Below are 24,091 nucleotides of genomic sequence, written 5' to 3' on the forward strand. Positions count from 1 at the left end.
ATTTCATCATTACTTTCATACAATCAATACAACAGGATTCGAAACCCTTTTGCAACCAATGCAGAAAATTCTATAAAAGCGCTTTCCCTATAAATTCGAGAGAATTGAGAAACGACGGGACGCTAAAATTGAACTTCGCCGATGTTCCATTTCCTATTTTCTGGATTTCGATATCTTCGGATTTCTCCCAAGGCTATCGCAGTTCAGCTCCCATTTTCTACTACATATCTAGGTGAGCAAAGTTTTTCAACTCAAGTTATAATCAAAAATAATAAGCAGTCTTGCTTGAAGGGTCTTGACCAAGAACTTCGGATGCTCTTTCAAATGTCAAGTCAAAATATATAAAACTTTTACGTTCATTGAAATAACCTCAGTTTAATTACTTATTATATTGATAATATAAATGCATGGAAATACCTATGTACATTTAGTTCTACATCATGTGTTATTTATATTTAATTATTTATCAAATAAAAAAACATAAATCAATGTAATTTTGGTGCATGGCCCCCACAAAGGAAGGGCCTGACAGGGCTCTAGCCTAGGGGCTCAGGCTCAGGGGGGGGGGACCGGCGTGGCAGCTCAACCAGATAAGTGAGACGAACACAAATTACAAATTTGCTATAATAGTAAAAAAAAGTCGCTATTTTACTACGCTGGTATTAATATTTTAAAACATGCGATTGTAGGATAAAATATATTATTATTGCGTGTCAATATTCGACAAATAATTATTATTAACCCAACAACTAACCATAATTCAAGTGGATGTATAAATAAATACACAAAATCGCCACCATTAATTATTTTACCTCGAACACCGTTTGAAAAACTCTATTTTAGAGTATCACACTGTCTTTAACCTTAGCGATAGGTAGGGGGCCCGCCAAAGATCCTACCCTGGGCTTTCATTTCAGGATGTGGGGTCCATGTTTTGGTGTATAAATTGTTTTACGTGTGGTGTGCCGCGAAATTCTGGGAAGACCTTCGGTGTGCCGTGGGTGGTAAAAGGTTGAGGAGCACTGGTTTAAATGCTTCTACGATCTGTTTGAGAAATTTGAAAACAAGGAAAAAAATATTCAATGAATAAAGCCTTTGGCTAGAAATACGGTGAAAGATAGAATATCAAGATCAAGAACTCAATCGTCATTTTTAAACTTTTTAAATAGAATTCTTAAAAACTATTTTTTTAGAAAACTATAAAAAAACTATTTTTTTTTTCGTCATGAAAACTGCTTGGCACGTCAGACAGTCGAAAAATATTATTTGGGAAATTTTGGCACGCGTACGTAAAAAGGTTCGCCAACCCTGTAGGTGTAGAGCGTCTTATATCGATATAGGCAGGGCTTTGTTTTTTTAAAAAAGGTGCCGGAACCCACTTCTTGCCAAACAATTTACCTACTGTAAAAACGTCATATATTTGAATAAAAGTAGGTATATAGTGATTTCCATGGTACCCACATCCTGAAGCGGGCCCCCTACCTATCACTAAAGTTAAAGCCAGTGTGATGCTCTATAGTAGCGTTTTTCAAATGGTGTTCGAGGTAAAATTAAAGGTATTCAGCATATCAACAAACATTAACCAAAAAATGCAATTACACAACCACATATTTTAAAATGTTAATACGCCTGATGGAAATTAGCGCCGCAGGCAATTTTTTTACGATTAAAGCAAATTTGTGATATGCGTTATTATTATCTGGCCGATCCCCCAGGCTAAAGTCCTGTCAGTCCCCCCTTTGTACGGGCCATGGTGATTTCCAAAGTTCAGTTCAATTTTCGTCTGACAAATCGTCTCGATTCCTTTTCTTATAGTTAGAGTCTATGGCCGAATGTCTTCTTCTGAGTCACCACGGATCAATGTATTTTGAATGATCGAAAAGTGTCAAAGGTGGTCCGACGAGTTTGATGAACAAAAGTATCGAAACTGTTTTGGTCTTCAACGAAGCTCTTATTGGGGTAATAATTAGATTCATTTGCGAAAATTCGCGTTCACATTCACTTAAAGAAATGGTATCTGATAGAATTCAATGCACATATCAAACGCGATAGTTCAGGATATGTCTTTTCATATGAGATGATTCAGGAAAATTAACTTGCACTATGTAATCGCGAACAATATTTTTTCATCTAATCGCTTTTGAAACATTAAAAATACAGTGAAAAAAGGTGCCGGAACGCCATTCCACCGCGTTACATTACAAAAAAGCCCTGGATATAGGTATTGAAAGATGTAGGTACGGAAGCACAATTTATAAAAAAAATATTTAATGATAAGGATACATACCTACCTAATTGAATAACATATCTTTTTCCGGCCTATTGCCACCCGGGTGTTTCGCACCCCTAATACCCTCCCCTCGCTCGGTGCGCCCCTGGAGATGAAGTTGTCGTGCAACGTGTATAATAGTTTTTTTTTGTGATTTTACCGAGGCTTTGACTGCGACTCGCTGTCATATCGCCTCTTCTCTTCTAGAAGGGGATCCGTCGATCAGGTCCTCACTCCTATTCTGTTAAATAACTTTACAATTTAACTTTACAACTTTACACTAACTCTTCCGTCTTACCCACCTCCAGGACACCCTTCAATTCGTCGACATTCTCATAGATATCCGTAATTCGCAGCTGTACTCTGTCAAGTTCATATTTAGGGCATTGTAGGGCATTGTACATATTATGTACAATGTCCTCTAAAACATGACATTCATCGCAGAGTTGCGATTCGCTTCTTCCCATGAGGACATCAAATCGTTTGCCCATTGTGTGCCCTGTTCTTAGCTTAATTATTAACTTAAGCTCATTCCTCGTCAAAGGAGACTCTACAAACCAGGGCACCTCTCGTGGTGATGGTAAAATAGACTTACTCCATTTCCCCTTTTCTAATGATGCCCTATAGCAGTGTTGCCATATTTTTCTATGCTGATTATAGTACAAAGGCGTAAAAATTATAGTATTTCTAAAAAAATATATAGTATAGGAACATTTTTCGTCTTGAATCCTTTAAAATTATAGTATTTTGGTATATTTGGCGTAAAATTATAGTATTTTACATTTTTCGCGAAATCAAAATTATAGTATTGTACTATAATTATAGTACGGTTGGCATCACTGCCCTATAGTGAAAATCTATCCACATACTTTGGCTCATTTTCTTTATAGCCTCATTCCAGTCCACGTGTATAAATGTATAATAGTTCGTGATTGTACCTTCCTGGCAAACGACCCCAAAGACTCTTCTCAGTATCTTCCTCCCAACCTATCCAGTATCAATCAAGATATTATGCAATTAATTTTAGATAACGACTACTTAAATATTTGTTATTAATCCAATTTATAAATCGTTGTTTCCGTTGCAAAATTGTATATCGGCAAAATATGAGTATTTTACATTTTTGTATAATGAAAACAGCAAAAATCGCCTTTACACACATGCAAAATAACACAATTTACAAAAATTGCATTTTCGTCGAAATTATGAAAACGTTTTATTAATCGATTCAAGTGCCATACATTTTTTAAACAACTTTTATGCTCCGCTGAAAACTTGAGATTTTGCAATGGAAACGACGAAATCTTAGGACGAAGTATTATACGGAAAATAATCTCTTCAGAAGTCAGCACCCTCGCGGAAACCATTAATTATTGTATGTTGCGGGCTGCGGCGTGTGGTGATCTTGCCGTGTGTGGGGCCGCAGAGTATTGTTTATTTTTATTAGAGGATTCGATTTGAAAAAATACTACGCCTCCCGCGTATGTCGGATTGTTATCGTTGGCCACGGCGTATCTGTTATTTATTATTTAAGATCGAATGGTTCTAACGAGACTAATAAAAATCTTGTAAGTTCTTCACAAAAGACACGATACTATTTTGTGAAGCAATCTAGTCACCGGTGTAAAGTTTTTTTTTATTTTAACACGCGGACGATACTGTGGGCACGCGTATTAATAAATCTTTAAAAATCGTCGAAACTAATTTAGACTGAAGTCGAGACCGCTTACTTTAATTAATACAAAAAATGACAGGCATTTTTACTTTTACGAAACCATTAATATTCATTTTACAGTAACATACACGATATAATGACTTTTACATGGATACATACAGCTATAGTATTTGTATTGTATACATACACTGCCATATGCTTGAAAACGACAGCCATCTGTAGCTATCGAACGTTGTAGAGTAGGTACATTTCACATATGGCTTACATGGGTTTTCAGAATTCTAAAAGTCTACAGCTTGTTTTATTTCGCCTACTATATCTTATTGTCGCTTCCACCGCGTTCCCTCACACTTTTACAGATAGTACAAACGTGAGTGTAGAAAAAAGCACTACAACTCGATGGTGTTAGTGGTTTCTATGATATTTTGTATTTCGCGATTACTTCCAATACCTATTCTCCGCACTTTACAACCTAGGTGACGTAATTTATTTGGGAGTAGCAATAAAAAGTCTCGCGTTCGAGCGCCAAGCGGTCGTATTTCATTTTGTAATGGCTGTAAACGCTGCGATTGTCCAGAGTCTGGCGTTTGCAGGCGATCGTTGCGCGAGAGTCAAAACGCGCGAGCGCTTGTGGACAGCTGAATTGGGTCACATGTACCTGGAGAACGCGCGATTTGTCACTCGCGCGTAAAAACGCGCCATGTGGACAGGCTCTAAGTAACCGTAGTAGGTATAACCATGGGAACCTCCACAATGTACTGTTAGTTAGCTAAGGGCTTGGTACTAATAGTAGGTACTCACTAGTCGCGCTACCACTGAGCTACCTACTTCAAACGCTGAGTGGAGTTTACACGAGTTAGCAAGTAAGGTGTATTAGTAGCATCATGGCAAATACAAAAATGCATGATACTCCTGTTCATATTTTTATTTTATCATTAAACAGTATTTGGGCAAGAGTTGGGCGGTTTAGACAAGTTGCGAATGCGAGTGGAGTTATGGTGGGGGTACGTAGGTACTAACGATCAGTAGACAGGCTGGGTTTCTATTCACTCGCACTTTCATTTTTACTAATGCATATTAGTACTAAGCCTGTAGTAAGAGTAGTGAGGTACTAAGGATTAGTACTAAGCCCATATTCGAACACTGCTTCCGTTAGAAGCGCAATATATTAACTAATTAACCTAGGTGGGCAGAATAATATTGGTAATATGTATAATAATATAAACACTGGGATTAAATCGTTGCTCACTCATATTATGATGAATCTACGTATAATATACCTAGTGTACTAATTTATTGAAAATTCCATATATTATAATATAAATTGATTGTTAACAGTAAAGTTATACTAAGAACATTTCGATTCATCTGGGTATCAATCGAGCGCAGAAACTTCCATCGCCAGTGACGTCCCGTGGGGGGAGGCAGATTGAGCGTCGCTTGGGGGCGGCAGTTACTCGAAGGGCGGCAAACCGAGGGGAATCATTAGGTATACTTATATAAGAATAGATACCTAAACTTAGTAATAATGAAAATTTCTTCCATTAAAAAATCAGCTCACTTGTTGGAAACAAAATGTATTAATTAACATAAAAGGTTTAACATGACTGATTTTTTTTTTGTCGGGCTCGCGATGTCTAGTTTACTTCCGTTGTCCTTGGACATCACATTCTTGATTACCAGCAGCGACACGTGCAGATTTGCGAATTATATTTGAATTATAGGTAGGTACATTAAGTACCTAAGTAATTAATTTGTCCAAATATTTTTGCCAGTCACTTGCGAGTTTTGAAAGTTGTCAGGTGTATTTTTAAATGTATCTGAATCCGTGGACTCGCAATATTGTCTATTGAAGTAGAGATGGCATTTAAATTAGATTTAGTTAGTAATGTATCCATAAAACACATTTCTTAGATATTGGAGTAGTAAAGGATGATGAAAAATACTGTATAAAAAATGAGGCGGCATATTGACGCTGCCTAGGGGCGGCATGTTATCTAGGGACGTCACTGTCCATCGCCATGACCTGTGACAGCATTTTTAAGCTATGGATGTACCATGTGATTTGTTTGTCACTGCACATTCTTCTCCTTCTTTCCTCATCGTTTCGGGCTGTTCGTTGCATAGGTCATTATCAAACCGAAACGTCAAGCAAAGAAAGGAAGAAGAACAGGCGGTGACGATTCAATTCAATACCTACTTAATAAATAATAATATAATGGATATTTATTTTAGAATAAAATATCACATTATAACTTGTAATGCTATATAGAAAATGTTATATACCTACGCATGAAGGAACAGTACTACTTGGCCTGCAGAGGTGTAAGCAATGGTTTTTTTTTAAATACAAATACGAATTCACAATTTTATTGTTATTGCTATTGGTATTGTAAACTATCTGCACATTATCATATGAATCCTATCACAGCTTATCAAAACATAGATTGGAGATGACGATTCAAAATTTTCAGGAAACCGAAAATTCCTGAAGAAAGCCATAAAACATATTTTTATGAATCCCATTGTTCATAGAGCCGTTTCACACGAGGCACCGGTGTGTCGAGCGGCTGCATTTACACAATATTATATAAATGAATGGGCGCGTTCATACGGAGACATGCAGTGTCGCGTTCATTTATATGTAAATGCGGCATCTCGACACACCGGTGGCTGGATGTGTCCCATGTGAATAGGGCCATAATCTCATTTTGTGAACGTCCTGAATTCTGATTTATTATGTCCACAATGTTTTGTTTATTAAAATTAATATGTATTAAGTGATACTTACTGATATAGAATTTTAAATTTCCTATCGACAAAAAAATTGTTTTCTCAGCGTTTGCACTGTTTTATGGATATTACTAGCTTTGGATATGGATAATAATATGGTATCCGTTATCCAATATACAAGAATAATAATTATTAGTGGTTCTCAAATTGAAAGCAGAGCAGATTTGATTAGAAACTTTGGTATTGTTAAAATTTGAATGATTTCAAATGAATAGGTAATAAGGTAGTGGGCAGATTACATAAATAAGACTATTATTTAATTCAAGAAGAAATTTTATAAGAACTATGTAGCGTGGGAAATAAAAAGACCCAAGAAATGCGCCATCTTAAAATCATTATTTAAATAGATTTGAGTTAAATTTACTCAATACCTAGGTATATCAATGTATGGTTATCTTATAAGCAGCGGCGGCTCCTCTTATACCATGCAAGTGCTACGCCTAGTGCCTGCATTTTTGAAGACATCGCTCAACTTTTCATTGTTATTCATATGTGTATCACTCACTTCGCAAAGTAGAACATGTAGCAGTATTATGAACAATACTTTGTTCATGAGCGCGAAGCGATTGCGATCCAAATAGAATTTCAGTTTGCACAGGATTACAGTGAGGTCATTGTATACTACTTAAACGGTGGTCGAATGTTCCTGTAATGGCGTTTGTGTAGAATTTTTTACACACTTTTTGATCGGCGCACGAAACGAAGGACTCTAGAAACAAAAATGCCAGTTTCTGCTTTATAACAGTGTTGGCGAGTTAATTTTTAACATTTTTAATGAATCGCCAACATTTTACAAAAATACAAACTGTCGCTTTAATTTTTAAACCACTCAAATACATTCAAAATAATAATAAAACACATCATCCGGTTATTTATTTGGCTGGCGCATTGTTCGCTCGGAGCGTAAAGCCATAAGCTGTGACATTTATATTTCATTATTGATATTAAATCATTCTAGCTGTTCAAATTTTTTTTTGAGAAATAGTATAAATAAACAAATACATATTTAATTTACCTTCTGAGAAGTCGGTAAGAGAACACGACAGCCTTTACGACCTTACGTGGCTAGGACACGTGTTCCGGATGCCGCCAAAGAGTGTGAAACTTCGTACCCTTATGGCACAGCCTCAAGGGTTCCGTCGCCATGGCCGGCCCTCCCTCACCCTGCAGCGGTGCCACAAAAGCGACCTACGTGCTGCAGGTCTGACATGGCGGGAGGCGCAAGAGTTGGCGATGGACCGAGGGAAGTGGCGCGAACTTGTGCTTGCTCTATGCCCCAATGCTGGGTCGTGACAGGGTGAAAGAAGAAGATCTTGTCTTTATAGAAGGTAAACCATTGCGCACTACCAGAAAATGCTATTCTGAAGACCACCGGCCGCCACTGCTTATCAGTATCATACTGAATATATTAATATGATCATATTTTACGTGGACAGCTCAAGAAGAATTGATTGATATTATTAGATCAGATAATTCCCTTGAAGTCGAATTTAATGAAAGAAGTCTTTGAACCTTTGATAAGAAATTTGTATTATTTTAATTTTATTTATTATACTATACCTACTTATTATTTTATTATTTATATTAATATTATTTAAATTCGTAATACTAAATATTCGTCAATCGCAAAAGCAGAATTGTTAATCATAATTACTTTTGAGACAAAAACACCTGTGCGAACAGCATTTTCATCATTACTGGTAATAAAATGTAAACACAGGTCGTGTCTTTCAATGGAGACTTTCGAGCAAATCCTGCAAATTTTCATTTCAAACATTGTACCGGATATTGATTTATTATGTAAAAATATGCAATCAAACCCCTCGTATTACATTTTTTGTAGGCTGTAGCTGTAATAAATAATTAATGGTAAATAAAGTACGATTGGTCGCAAAAAACTAAAATTTTTGTGGGGGGGCATTGGATATTTTTCTGCTTTCGGGGGCCAAAAGTTTGGGAAGTAGAGTCTACATGGTTTCGAAATTGTTTTTGTTGGATAGTGTCGTCCTGTGTAATGAATTTGTAAACTGACGGCAAGGTAAGCAACTACCTTGTTAGGCTGCGCGCACACGGCAAAGCGAAGTTTCGGATTCATCCGCCAAACATCGTTTGCGGGTCGAATGCGTTTTGTTTGCGTTTCGTTTACGGCGATATATCGACAGAGTGTCCAAACATCTGGACAGAGAAAACACAGTTTTCAAGGAGATTCATAAACGCCTTTTTTTGAAACTGCACCCTAATGCGAGAGTATTTATCTCTCATTACAGTGGTGTACAAGAGTAAATAAATCAATATAAAATCAGTACATAATATTGCATTATACCTACATTTATTTTCCCACTATTGCTTCTTTTGGAGCTGGACTGTTTTATATCGAAAGCGTTTTGAAAATTACCTATTATTGTGCCTATTATGTATCATCATAAACTTTGTCTGATCAATACTATCGACCGAGGGTACTTGATGGAGTTTGAATTTAAATTCTAATTGATTTAAGTTTTGTACTATTATTATTTATTAATACAATAAAAAAAAAGATTATAAGTTAATACACGAAGAAAGGGTAAAAACCTTATTACCTAGATACCCACTAAGTAAAGGATGAAGTATAAAAACATAATATTGTGAATAATTTGAATACTTGCATTGTTTCTAAAAACTTGTTGTAAATACTATTAATACATTCGGTAGGTAAGCAGTTTTACAAAATAAAATAAAAAGTTTTGACACAGCATAGCTATGAGAAGAAGTATTTCATCAGAAGAAAGGCTCGCCATAACTAGAAGGTAAACTAAACTAAACTAAAAAACATACATATACCTATACAAGTACATAGGCACATACCTATCAATAGTAGTAGGTAGGTATTCATTATTCTCACTACAATATATTATTATTGGTACCCGTTTACATTTTAGTGTATATATATATAGACATCTAGATGAACAGATTTTAAGGGAGATATTTCAAATGTTTATTTATAATATGTTTTAAATGTTTATTTGATAAAAGATACAATAGGTATAATAATATATTACATTGTTCTAACAAATTATATACAAAACATCTATAAAATATTTTTATTAAATTATATCTTTTTCCCCCATTGCATAAACGCCACTGTGAAATTCTTGCAAATTAGCTTTTTATACATTATAGAAGAAGTACTAGAAATTGTTATAGGTAGGTTACTTACCCTTAAAAAAATGTCCATTTTTCACGTTGTCAACTCATCGTTAACCGAAATTGCACCCAACACGTTATAATTTTTTGTAAATTAGGTCAAAAACCAAACTTTGTGTGTCTATTTATACACCTAATAACTGTTGTACTTAATACTATTTAAGAACATAAGATTAAAACAATCAAACACATTTAATAAAAGCTCCGTTATAATACCTAGTGTTATGGAATGGCGGGATCATTTATATATAAACACTTTTTATATTTCCACTGATCTTATTAGAAGGTAACTTTATGATTAATATAGCAGATTACATATTAATCGGTAACTTGTATACAATGGTTTAATACAGAAAATGCAGTCGATGGGTTTTACTCAAAGGTTGGATTTAAACTGAACTACAATTAATAACATATGAAACTTTCAGACAACAATGGTCAGTTTGAAATAATAAGCGACAAAAAATAAGAATAAAAAGGTTTGTCGCACAAATGAGACCTTGAAACCACAGAACAAAACTCTTGAAACATTTAAGGAAAAATTTATATCATTCTGTTTCATTTTACATATTGAAAATAGTATAGCTGTCTCGTTTTCAGCAATGACCAAAATTTAGTGTATGCAAGCGATTAAACAATATGAAAAAAAAGGCGTGTTTTGTGCTTTCTTTCCGTCTCACATATAGGAAATGAGAGAGAAAGAAATATTATTAAGAAATATGAATCTTGGCATTCATAAAATTGACCGAGCAGCGAACGATTGTGAGAGTTGAGATACGTGTGTGTGTATGGTGGTTAGATACATGTACATATAAATTAGCGTGCGTCACGATACAATCGCTCGCAAAAACGGATAATAATATATAGGAGATAATTGACATTGTATAATGTATATAGATTGTAAGATATTTATTTTTGGGAGGTCATTGACTATTTGACCCAAGCAGCCAGCCGCCCATGTTCAAAATATTATGTTTTTATACTTCATCCTTTACTTAGTGGGTATCTAGGTAATAAGGTTTTTACCCTTTCTTCGTGTATCAACTTATAATCTTTTTTTTTATTGTATTAATAAATAATAATAGTACAAAACTTAAATCAATTAGAATTTAAATTCAAACTCCATCAAGTACCCTCGGTCGATAGTATTGATCAGACAAAGTTTATGATGATACATAATAGGCACAATAATAGGTAATTTTCAAAACGCTTTCGATATAAAACAGTCCAGCTCCAAAAGAAGCAATAGTGGGAAAATAAATGTAGGTATAATGCAATATTATGTACTGATTTTATATTGATTTATTTACTCTTGTACACCACTGTAATGAGAGATAAATACTCTCGCAGCAGGGTGCAGTTTCAAAAAAAGGCGTTTATGAATCTCCTTGAAAACTGTGTTTTCTCTGTCCAGATGTTTGGACAGCATCGTCGATATATCGCCGTAAACGAAACGCAAACAAAACGCATTCGACCCGCAAACGACGTTTGGCGGATGAATCCGAAACTTCGTTTTGCCGTCTGCGCGCAGCTAGGTTATTTTAAATATTGAATAATATCGAAAATGAAGGAGTTTTATTGTTTCTTTTAATATGCATTGCTATATTTTAAATTAAATGTGGACGGCCGAATTGTTTAAATAACCACTTTTCCTACGATACCAGAATAGTCTTAATATTATACTGGGAACATTATAGACATGTTATTTACTACTAAGGCACTTAATACATAATCATTTGGAGCGTTTGATAATTTTCCGAAAATATAAATCTAATTATACGTATATTTAAAAAAATAATTACAAGATAAAAAGAACTTTTGTATATACAACGTTTTTAAATTTTCTGTTGAATCATTTAAACTTAACTTGACTAGCTTACACGATCAAAAAAAATGTACTTGATAGAAATACTGAATAATGAAATGTCATTTCATATTGATTTCCATAGTAACGCACGTGTAAATTATTTAATAATTTAGTTGCTAGGATCCCCTAGCAACCAATAATGGTATCGAAATAACTTTTCATACAAAACAGAATTAACTAAAAATGAATTCAATTATACTTAAAGATGGCTAAACGTATTAAAAAAATGCATTGGCATCGTGTTCTGATATATTCTAAAAGTTTCAAATATCTAGCTAGTCGGGAAGTTAGTTAAAAATCGATTGCAAGATTTGTACCGGACAAATAAGAATACGACCTAAGAAAAACGTTGTAAAAAATATGTGTAGGTATTAGATTTTTTGTTAAATGGCCCATCTAGCTCAAATGGTCAAAATATTATTTCCACAAGACGGAGCAATAATTTTGGGGATTTCATGAACCGGAACGGCGCTCCGGTCCATTACGAGACCTGAACACAACGTTTAATTTCCGATTATATTCTAGGTGACCGATATTATGACCGACCTTATGTCCGATCCTAATAAAATCATATGGGCCTCCACAGTGTGGAGGTTTGTATTAACAGATTTGTTTTTACGGTAAATGGATGTTAGCCAATTGCCCAACCTATTAGGTCCATACTCTGACTCAAACATAAATTGAAAAACAATAGAACAAAACAACTGCTAGTTTTAATAAAAAAACATGATTAAATAAAGAAACATTTATTTAGAAAATAGAAATATAGTACTACTTAATGGCATTGAATTAATTCTTAGTCTAGATTCTAGACACGTTAAACAAAGTTTCATCAGACAACCTGCGAATCAGAATCACCACACTTTTTCTAGCCTTAATATAAACTGTACAATTTTTTTTTAAGTTCCAAAAATGTGTTATAAATTGTTTATTTAAAACGAGAAAAAAACGTTATACGAACACATCGGTAATGTCGTGATCTGTTTTCACATGGTTTCCGTTAATTAAGTGCTCTAAAACCATACCATGTAGTTCTGCCAAATGCGAAAGAGATTTCAATTGTATGAATTTAATAATAACCGTAGTCCAGATTATTAATAAAACTCTGTCTAATTTAATGTTCTAATTAAAAACTACAAGGTCCGCCTATTGAAAACTGAAAACCCTAGACTTATTTACAAAATGGCTTAGGCTGCGCGCACACGGCAAAGCGAAGTTTCGGATTAATCCGCCAAACGTCGTTTTCGGGTCGAATGCGTTTTGTTTGCGTTTCGTTTGCGTTTCGTTTACGGCGATATATCGACGATGCTGTCCAAACATCTGGACAGAGAAAACACAGTTTTCAAGGAGATTCATAAACGCCTTTTTTTGAAACTGCACCCTGCTGCGAGAGTATTTATCTCTCATTACAGTGGTGTACAAGGGTAAATAAATCAATATAAAATCAGTACATAATATTGCATTATACCTACATTTATTTTCCCACTATTGCTTCTTTTGGAGCTGGACTGTTTTATATCGATAGCGTTTTGAAAATTACCTATTATTGTGCCTATTATGTATCATCATAAACTTTGTCTGATCAATACTATCGACCGAGGGTACTTGATGGAGTTTGAATTTAAATTCTAATTGATTTAAGTTTTGTACTATTATTATTTATTAATACAATAAAAAAAAAAGATTATAAGTTAATACACGAAGAAAGGGTAAAAACCTTATTACCTAGATACCCACTAAGTAAAGGATGAAGTATAAAAACATAATATTGTGTATAATTTGAATACTTGCATTGTTTCTAAAAACTTGTTGTAAATACTATTAATACATTCGGTAGGTAAGCAGTTTTACAAAATAAAATAAAAAGTTTTGACACAGCATAGCTATGAGAAGAAGTATTTCATCAGAAGAAAGGCTCGCCATAACTAGAAGGTAAACTAAACTAAACTAAAAAACATACATATACCTATACAAGTACATAGGCACATACCTATCAATAGTAGTAGGTAGGTATTCATTATTCTCACTACAATATATTATTATTGGTACCCGTTTACATTTTAGTGTTTATATATATAGACATCTAGATGAACAGATTTTAAGGGAGATATTTCAAATGTTTATTTATAATATGTGACAAAACAGAACACCCGGAAAAAACCTGGCTGTTCTGTTTTATCATGTTCTGTATTGTTATTGTTTTGTTTTGTCATGTTCTGTTTTGTCATGTTCTATTTTGTCATGTTCTGTTTTGTCATGTCCTGTTTTGTCCGGTTACCATCTAAGTCATACCACGTGTCTGGGCAGTGTAAAAATAAAACCCAATCATGATGAATTGTTTGCAACCAAATGTTTATTTATAATATTATGTTGAAATATCTCCCTTAAAATCTGTTCATCTAGATGATCTATATATATATACACTAAAATGTAAACGGGTACCAATAATAATATATTGTAGTGAGAATAATGAATACCTACCTACTACTATTGATAGGTATGTGCCTATGTACTTGTATAGGTATATGTATATTTTTTAGTTTAGTTTAGTTTACCTTTTAGTTATGGCGAGCCTTTCTTCTGATGAAATACTTCTTCTCATAGCTGTGCTGTGTCAAAACTTTTTATTTTATTTTGTAAAACTGCTTACCTACCGAATGTATTAATAGTATTTACAACAAGTTTTTAGAAACAATGCAAGTATTCAAATTATTCACAATATTATGTTTGTATACTTCATCCTTTACTTAGTGGGTATCTAGGTAATAAGGTTTTTACCCTTTCTTCGTGTATTAACTTATAATCTTTTTTTTTATTGTATTAATAAATAATAATAGTACAAAACTTAAATCAATTAGAATTTAAATTCATACTCCATCAAGTACCCTCGGTCGATAGTATTGATCAGACAAAGTTTATGATGATACATAATAGGCACAATAAAAGGTAATTTTCAAAACGCTTTCGATATAAAACAGTCCAGCTCCAAAAGAAGCAATAGTGGGAAAATAAATGTAGGTATAATGCAATATTATGTACTGATTTTATATTGATTTATTTACCCTTGTACACCACTGTAATGAGAGATAAATACTCTCGCAGCAGGGTGCAGTTTCAAAAAAAGGCGTTTATGAATCTCCTTGAAAACTGTGTTTTCTCTGTCCAGATGTTTGGACAGCATCGTCGATATATCACCGTAAACATAATAATAATATACAATAGGTATAATAATATAATACATTGTTCTAACAAATTATATACAAAACATCTATAAAATATTTTAATTAAATTATATCTGTTTTTTTCCCCATTGCATAAACGCCACTGTGAAATTCTTGATGACACTAATTATTAAGAAAGAAGGATTTTTTCAAATTTTTCGGACTAAAGTAATAAATTATGTCATACAATATGTGCCTTATTGTGTTCTGCAAACTGATAGTAGTAGTCTTTGTTTCACCCCTAGTGTTATTATGGAAGAATTTATTTATTGCACTATCCGAAGAATTAAAAAAAAACCTTTTTTTGTCTCAGAGGCCAGTGGCGAACTAAGATGTAAACATTACCTACATATTATTAAGTATTTCTTTTTTACCGTTTTACCTAGATATTTTCATAGTGTAGAAATTATTTCAAATGACTTTCATGCGGATTTTTGTTAGCTATATGCAAATGCAGACATAGTCCAAATAAGCATTAAGCATTCAAGTGAATCTTTCTGGTTGCAAACAATTCATCATGATTGGGTTTTATTTTTACACTGCCCAGACACGTGGTATGACTTAGATGGTAACCGGACAAAACAGGACATGACAAAACAGAACATGACAAAATAGAACATGACAAAACAGAACATGACAAAACAAAACAATAACAATACAGAACATGATAAAACAGAACAGCCAGGTTTTTTCCGGGTGTTCTGTTTTGTCACATATTATAAATAAACATTTGAAATATCTCCCTTAAAATCTGTTCATCTAGATGTCTATATATATATACACTAAAATGTAAACGGGTACCAATAATAATATATTGTAGTGAGAATAATGAATACCTACCTACTACTATTGATAGGTATGTGCCTATGTACTTGTATAGGTATATGTATGTTTTTTAGTTTAGTTTAGTTTACCTTCTAGTTATGGCGAGCCTTTCTTCTGATGAAATACTTCTTCTCATAGCTATGCTGTGTCAAAACTTTTTATTTTATTTTGTAAAACTGCTTACCTACCGAATGTATTAATAGTATTTACAACAAGTTTTTAGAAACAATGCAAGTATTCAAATTATTCACAATATTATGTTTTTATACTTCATCCTTTACTTAGTGGGTATCTAGGTAATAAGGTTTTTACCCTTTCTTCGTGTATTAACTTATAATCTTTTTTTTTATTGTATTAATAAATAATAATAGTACAAAACTTAAATCAATTAGAATTTAAATTCAAACTCCATCAAGTACCCTCGGTCGATAGTATTGATCAGACAAAGTTTATGATGATACATAATAGGCACAATAATAGGTAATTTTCAAAACGCTATCGATATAAAACAGTCCAGCTCCAAAAGAAGCAATAGTGGGAAAATAAATGTAGGTATAATGCAATATTATGTACTGATTTTATATTGATTTATTTACCCTTGTACACCACTGTAATGAGAGATAAATACTCTCGCAGCAGGGTGCAGTTTCAAAAAAAGGCGTTTATGAATCTCCTTGAAAACTGTGTTTTCTCTGTCCAGATGTTTGGACAGCATCGTCGATATATCGCCGTAAACGAAACGCAAACGAAACGCAAACAAAACGCATTCGACCCGAAAACGACGTTTGGCGGATGAATCCGAAACTTCGCTTTGCCGTGTGCGCGCAGCCTTAGAAATCATCGGTCAGCCACAAACACATTATATTTTTACACACGATATTTTTAAATTTTGTTTTATAAACGTGTTTAATTTAATTATTATTGTCGTATAAAGATATTATATGCAAGTAAAGTATTAGATATATAATATATAAACACATTAGTGTAATATCGTGTTTTCTCCCAATGTAATAATTGTCCTATACAAATCATTTTCCCAGTGAGGTAATTGGCGTCTACCTTCTCATGGTCCTCGCTCAACAGTATTGTTAAAAATCCAGTTCAAAATTTATAATTTCTTTTAACATTACTGACAGAAAGAAGCTTCTTTCTTGCCTTCGATAAATTTAGTGAGTAGGCCTAGATAGATAAAAATATAATTTACACCAAATAATAATTAAAATAAAAAAAATCATCGAAAAATGATGTTGCACGATATTATTTTAGTTTGATAAATATTTATTTTAACGTAAATATAATAAAATGATTTTTGTAACTATGTAGGTATTGAAAGAACGTTTTGTTGGAAACTCATTGGTGCAGAAATTAAATCACTGCGGGTAGAGTTGGGTTTCGGGATTTCTCGAGAAATTTTCGAGATTTTCCATCCCTAATTTCGAGAAATCCCGGATCTCGAGAATCTTTTCTCGGGATTCGGGATTTCTTTATTATCAAATATTAATTGAAAAAACGATTTTCTATATGAAAAAAGTGGACAGAAAACACAAAACGTTCAAAGTTCAAACGTTCGGGGCATTTAACACAATTAAGCCAACGTCGACTCAAAGTGAGCGCGCAATTTTTGTAACATCGGGGGATTTTGTCTCAAAAGCGTACGCGATTGTCAGACGCAGCGATTGACAGCCTGTGTTTTTTGAAATTCTATTTTAATTAGTAATGTTTTGAATTATTTTTGTTTTCCTAATTCTATTTTGTTTGTCTTCTTACATAAATAAAAAAAATCATATTTTTTTGGAATTTGTCTGTTTTTACACTGATTTTAGATTTTTTTTAAATTTCGCGATATCTCAAAAATTTACGAGAATTCTTTTCTGGAAATCCCGAATCTCGAGATTGAGATTTTCTCGGGAAATACCCAACTCTAACTGCGGGTAAGGGTGTTAATTATTATAGTTAATCAGCGCTCCCATACTTTTTTATTTAGCACTAGACCGCTGATGCGAATCCCAATATACTTTTTCAAGTCTGATGAATAAAACACGGTCTGGTTTCCTTTCCTATCGGAGTTTTCATAATTCAAATAAATAATTATTTATCTGTCAAATAACAAACATATTGGAATGGAAACAGTAGCATTTCAGCAATTGTAACACTCCTCTTTTTCCCGGGAACTGTTCCTATTTACCCCGTCTTATGGTAGTATCTATCAATAGCGAAGGGTGGAGGTAGGCTAATAAGATCCGCCAGAAATAGTGCACATTAAACTTTGTTAAACATTTTTTTCAGTATTTGTTTTTATTGAACTAAGACTACAATTTATTTACAGATTGGTTAGTTTTTAAAAATCAATCAAACCCTGCTTAAACCAAGCCATAATGGTTTTGGTATATTTTGGGCGATAAGACAAATTTGTGCACACTTTTTCATTCATACTTATTTGTTTACGTTGGATTAAGAACACATATTGCAAATATTGTTGGCTTATTTTTTTAAATTCATTAAGCCCAGCCTAAACTAAACTATAATAAATAAATAATATTATTCTATCTATAAAATATTCAAAGTTATGTATGAATTATTTGCATAACTTTAAATATTTTATAGATATACCTACGGGTATGTTTTGACTATTATCTATTACCTATAGCTTGATTTTTACAGAGTTTAATTGAATTTGAAAAACTAACCTACACCATCTGTAAATAAATTGTAGTATTATTTCAATAAAAACAAATAGGTACGTATGATTGACAAAGTTTACTGTGCACTATTTATGGCGGATTTTAACAGCCTACCTCCATCCTTCGCCACTGGTATATTTCTATAGTATAGGTATACGAGAGAACTCAAATTATTCTGTTCTGTGATAGGTATACCTACATAATTTATTGTATACAGATATTTCAATCGAGAGAAAACTAAATGGCACAAAATGAGTTTTGTTTATTTATATATCTATTCGTGAACTATAAATAAAAATTCCAACAGAAAATCTGCAGCTGTTGTATATTATATTATTATTATTATATTGTAGTGACTGACTGAAATCTATAGAACAAATTATTAAGCAATTAATTATAGAAGTATTCTACTAATGGTCTCTGTTACAAGAAATTGTTGGTTTGGAAGAAAGTTACAGTGGAACCTCTCATAACGAGCGATTCGCATAAAGAGCAAAACAAATAAAATTGTAAAAAAATGGCTCCTTTAACGAGTGACGCGGAGTCACTGTGGAGTTTGTAGTCAATGAGATTGTATTTTTGGCCAATATCATGGGACTGGTGTATAATAATGTCATAGGTAGGCTTGTGGAAGAGCACAGCCAAGAGCTGACCACAAGCGCACAAGAACACAAACCACAGCAAGAAGTTGTGGAGAAGAGTAATTCTTCGCAGTCAGTGGAGGAGGTAGCAAAGCAACAATCTTCTGGCGCAATAAGAGCAGGGCTCGAAATGGACCGGAAAGCACCGGAGCGCCGTTCCGGGTCGTAAAATTGGCAACATTGTCGTTCCGTTTCATTACCATTTTACCATTTGAGCTAGAATGGCCATAATATAACAAAAAATCACACACTTATTTTTTATAAAACACATAAAATTAGATAACTATGTTAATATTTTCATAAAATTACCGAGCGCTCCGGTTCGTAAAATTCTCCATTACGAGTGCTAAGCTAGAAATACTGAAAGCATGGGAAACTGTTGCGTCGTACATTGAGAAGCATCACCGTAATAAGGCAGTGGCTATGCGAGCTACAAATTTATGATAATGCTGTGTCACATTTTCACCAAATTTTGAAGCGTCGGCCAAAACAAATGTCTCTAGACCAGTGGTTCTCACGTGAAATTTAACTGTGGCCGCACAATTGACATTGACAGTTCTATGGAAACGTCTGGCGCACCAAATTTCACTTTAGTTGGGATTGAAAAAATTAAAGCTAAATTTTATTTAGATACTAAAAAAAAGATCAATTTATATATAGACAAGTCCATTTAATAAAAGACATTTGAACATTTTAGTACATGTTATATATATTTATTTAAAAATAATGCAAATGGAAATTCCTCAATACCTACTCCTTTTTTCCAATGTGCAAGCCGAATGGCTGCTTCTGAGTTTATATTTGTCAACTGGCTTCGATATTTGTTTTTTATGAAGTGCATTACACTGAATGATCTTTCACAGTATACAGTAATAGGAAAAATCAACAAGCAATTATTGCCAATTCTTTGAATTGACTTGATTCTTGGTCAACGTATAACTTCGACCAAATTTTTTTTCAACCATTTTCATAATTTTATAAATAAATTTCTGAAATGTTATTCTGTAAAGCGCTGGTGGCCGCAGCAAAACCTCCATCTCAAAATGCACATGAGAACCACTGCTCTAGACCTTAGAGTAGACAATCTCTAGACAGCTTTTTAGTAAAAAAGAATTATTTACTGTCTTAAATTCATAAATAATAATAAGTACCTACTTAATGTTCTTTGAATAAACGTTAAAAATAAAAAAAGATGAGTATTTTTTCGGTACGGAACGCATTAAGTATCATATTTTACATTAATTTATAGGGGAACAATATTGTTTCGCTCAACGAATGCTTCACATTACGAGTAAAATTCTGGAACTAATTATGCTCGTTATGAGAGGTTCCATTGTATACAAAATGAAGAAATAGATTGAATACATTTGATTTTATTCAAATCAATGAGATAGAAGACGATTGGATCTCCCCCGTCCATTTATAAGAAAATTCAGTCAGTATCTTCAAACACATAGCTACGTCAGTATCACAATCGACTGAGAGCTCATCCCACCTGACCACTTTTCCTGAATGAATTGTTGCAAGTGCGTTGTTTTTGAGAACCTGTTGAGATATCGAGATACAGACAGATGTAGGTAGAGATAGACAAACAAAAAAAACTATACTAACCGATATATGTACTAAAGTCAAAAATCTATTAAGCATGATTTTTATATACCTACATACATATATTTTAGAGGCCGTGTGTAGTTATACCAATATATCATTTCCCCAATTTTTATTATTAAATGCAGGTAGGTACCCGGGTCGACCGACAATGGAAATTATTATACTAAACTCTGCACGTGTTGAATGTACCTACCTACCTAATCTATAGGTACCTATTACAACTGATGCCTGTGATACACGAATGAAAGCTGTGGGAATAATTTTATTTATGGTGAGGTAAACTGAAAGAATTAACCTCATGGAAACCATGACGCATTGGTTAGATACATTATGATTATGTTTCCACGAATTAGGGGATGAATTTGCATTGAACTGTCGACTAAAATGTTTTATGATTCAGTAGAAAACGCTGACAAAATATTGTTCAGAATAATTTCATACCTACAACTCACGGTGGTGATTATGTGAAAATATAATTTGATTTCCTCACACTGAAAAGCGCGGCAAAAAATTAGAACGCTTACCGCGACGAAGGTGAGTTCCACGTAGATAAGCTCGGCGTAGAAACTGTCATGTCCTCTTCTTTCTTTCTTCCGCCGTGCTCCTTGTAATCTCGGAAGCATCTCTTGCAGCGGGTCGGCCATCTCACCTGCGGGTGGAATCCCAACGGACAGAGGGGATCACCCTTGGCGAGAGGATACAGATGATGCATTCTTGCAGATTGTGGGTAGTTTCCCTTTCTGAAAAGGTGACTCACGCCTCCGTCATGGGCGGGTTTTTCGAATACCTAAACAGAACTTCACACGAGATCTTCATTGGAACAAATTCAAATATTTAAATTTGGAAAGCACTAAATGTACCATAGACAAGTTTATAAAATATCATCTGGCTGTTTTCATTTCCTTTCCAAATAATTGATTGGGCGATGCTACCTGTTTACGTTTTTATTTAGATTTTAGATAATGACAACTTCATCCACTAGCGTGTTTTACACTAAATTATATGCCATATTATTTTACCGACTAGTAAAACACCTCTATAAACTAGCGTTTATACCGTAAATTCATTATTTTGAAGCGCGCGACGTTTAAAACTGCCTTTCCTGAATATTATATTTTTATTTAATTCAAAAGCGTTCGAAAGGCGCGTGTATTAATTATTAAATTACGATAACCACGTAACAGAAAAGCACACTGATTAATTTATCATAATATTATTATTCTACGCTACGTACTGTTGATTTAGAATTTTTCAATACAAACGTAAAGCTCTACTGCTACCTAGCAAAAGTCACGCTCGGTTAAAAATAACCACAGCTGCTTGGACTAGGCATTCGAGAGAAATAAAGAAAGTGTCCCAATTAATTATTAATTAAGTAAATAGATCATTACTAAACATACCTATTATAAAAACACAAATAAACGATTGCTTTATTGATAACGCTAGCGTAGTTACTAGTTACAAATACGAAATCAGGGATCGATATAAAATAGATTTTCGAAAAGTGCAAACTTTACAAGACAGTAGGTAGGTAATCCTAATGGTAATGACAGTCGCGGGCACTGAAATAAAATCGACCAAAAATGCCGCGTGCTCTGAAACTATCAAATTCGTGTAAACAGAAAAGCTCTGACGTCAAAAGAACGAATGCGAATAAAGACGTATCTATTTTAGGAAAAATAACACGCAAAATAATGTCTATTTATTTCATTGCTTTGCAAATCTAGGTTTCACGATGCTGTTTGGATGTGTTTTAAATGGATGTTCATGGGCTTCAACTTCAAATATGAACCGCCACCGTATGTTATGGTGATAATGGTCCGTATCTTTTGTCTGCTGGAGACGAAAACTCGCTCCTTTTGTTTATTACGTAACGTTTAATGGTTTCACAATTTCATTAACACGGTTTGTAGGTTATTTCCGCGAGCGAACTGTGGCGTGCGACGAACTAGCATGGAGAAATCTCACGATATAATTGGAACTAAGCGAAATTTCGGAGTCGACTGGGGTTCACATTTAGCCGGCAGATTCGGCGTCGTCCGGCGGAGAGGTGACCGGCTGGCTGACTGCGACTGCGGCTGCCGCTGGAGAGGGAATCGGGATGCCGTGGCGGGCAGCTCGCCAACTTTTCGTCCACTTCTGGCCCTGCAGCGGACGTTCTCGTCCACTCGCGTCGTGGATCGTCAACTCGGACATTTTTGCTCCGACATACATTTCAAATAGTTTAGGTTTGCGACCTTCAGATGCAGAGTTTAAAGAGACCTTCCACTAATTGCCGGAGTATCCTTAAATTTGCATGCGATAGTCAAGTATGTGACGAGGCGTCCCGTTTTCAGGCGGCGTCTCCCGGTGTCCCCGAACACAGCTTAGGGACGCCAAAATGTCCCGTTTTCGAAAAGAAAGAAACTTGTGACCATTATACAGAAATATTTCATGAGTATTCACTTCATTCATTCTAATTACATTACACCGCAAAAAATGTCTGAATGGAACACTGGGAATGTTTCGGAAAAGTCGTTGGGAGGAGTTGTTCAAACACTTTCGCGCCAATAATTTGGATCACAAAAATTTTCGTATAATTATTGAATATATTATTTTATGTCTGCCCGGCACTAATGCAGCAATAGAAAGGGTCTTATCTCTTATGAATAAGTTGTAGACGAGTGAAAAACACAGTTGAAAATAGTTGTCCTTAACGCAATGTTAATTATAAAAGTAAATTCGAAAAAATCCTGCCAAGAATTTCATTCGTTTTTTAAATCAACCCAGATATACTAAATTATTGTTCTTCTTTGTTCTCGGAAAAATATAACATTAAATAAATTGTCATGTATTCATACCTGTGTGTACTTTTCATTAATGAATAAATTAATATGTACTATTAAAAAATATGTAGGAACTCAAGCGTTGGATGCGCCGACTCAAACATACCTATCGATAATCTACAAATAAATAAATAAAATAGGTAACTAATATGACATAAATATATGTATATGATAAAAAACATTACTATCTGGTCAATTGTATTGTATGAAAGTGTGAAGCGCCTAAAATGATAAGTATCTACATTTTTTAGGTGTCCCGGTTTGGGTGACAAAATAAATGGTCACGTTAAGTATAACTGAGTGGGGATGGGAATTAGCCTTCAATGCAATGAATGTGACCGGGTATACTTCGGAAAGACCCTGCATGAAAGACCTTCAATATTAGGGTTCACTATGAATTAGATGCTAATCGAAAATTATCATAACTTTATTAAAAACAGTCATCACACCCATGATCTATTTTGGGTGAAAGCGGTTTCCTCATGTCAGGCTCACCAGGC

General features: G+C 34.0%; 1 protein-coding gene across 8 annotated transcripts in view; it reads right to left on the minus strand.

Moving 5' to 3' along the window:
• The window catches only part of LOC147072460 (uncharacterized), a 63,042-nt gene extending 40,202 nt beyond the window's left edge, over window positions 1-22,840 (minus strand). Inside the window, exons 1-3 of one of the 8 annotated variants that reach the window (XM_085947225.1) lie at window positions 22,735-22,840; window positions 21,786-21,868; window positions 21,291-21,698 (exon numbers count right to left, since the gene is read on the minus strand). In XM_085947225.1, coding sequence (XP_085803351.1) covers window positions 21,291-21,478 — 188 coding nt within the window. In that variant the 5' untranslated portion in view covers window positions 21,479-21,698; window positions 21,786-21,868; window positions 22,735-22,840. Of the gene's footprint in view, window positions 1-21,290; window positions 21,699-21,785; window positions 21,869-22,166 lie in introns of all 8 variants that reach the window. The other 7 variants (XM_085947219.1, XM_085947227.1, XM_085947224.1 and 4 more) reach the window with 7 other exon arrangements.
• Window positions 22,841-24,091: the final 1,251 nt, after the last annotated feature.

This window comes from Rhyacophila brunnea, unplaced genomic scaffold (assembly GCF_057557595.1).
Source record: "Rhyacophila brunnea isolate RB1 unplaced genomic scaffold, BYU_Rbru_1.0 scaffold_2, whole genome shotgun sequence".
NCBI lineage: Eukaryota > Metazoa > Arthropoda > Insecta > Trichoptera > Rhyacophilidae > Rhyacophila > Rhyacophila brunnea.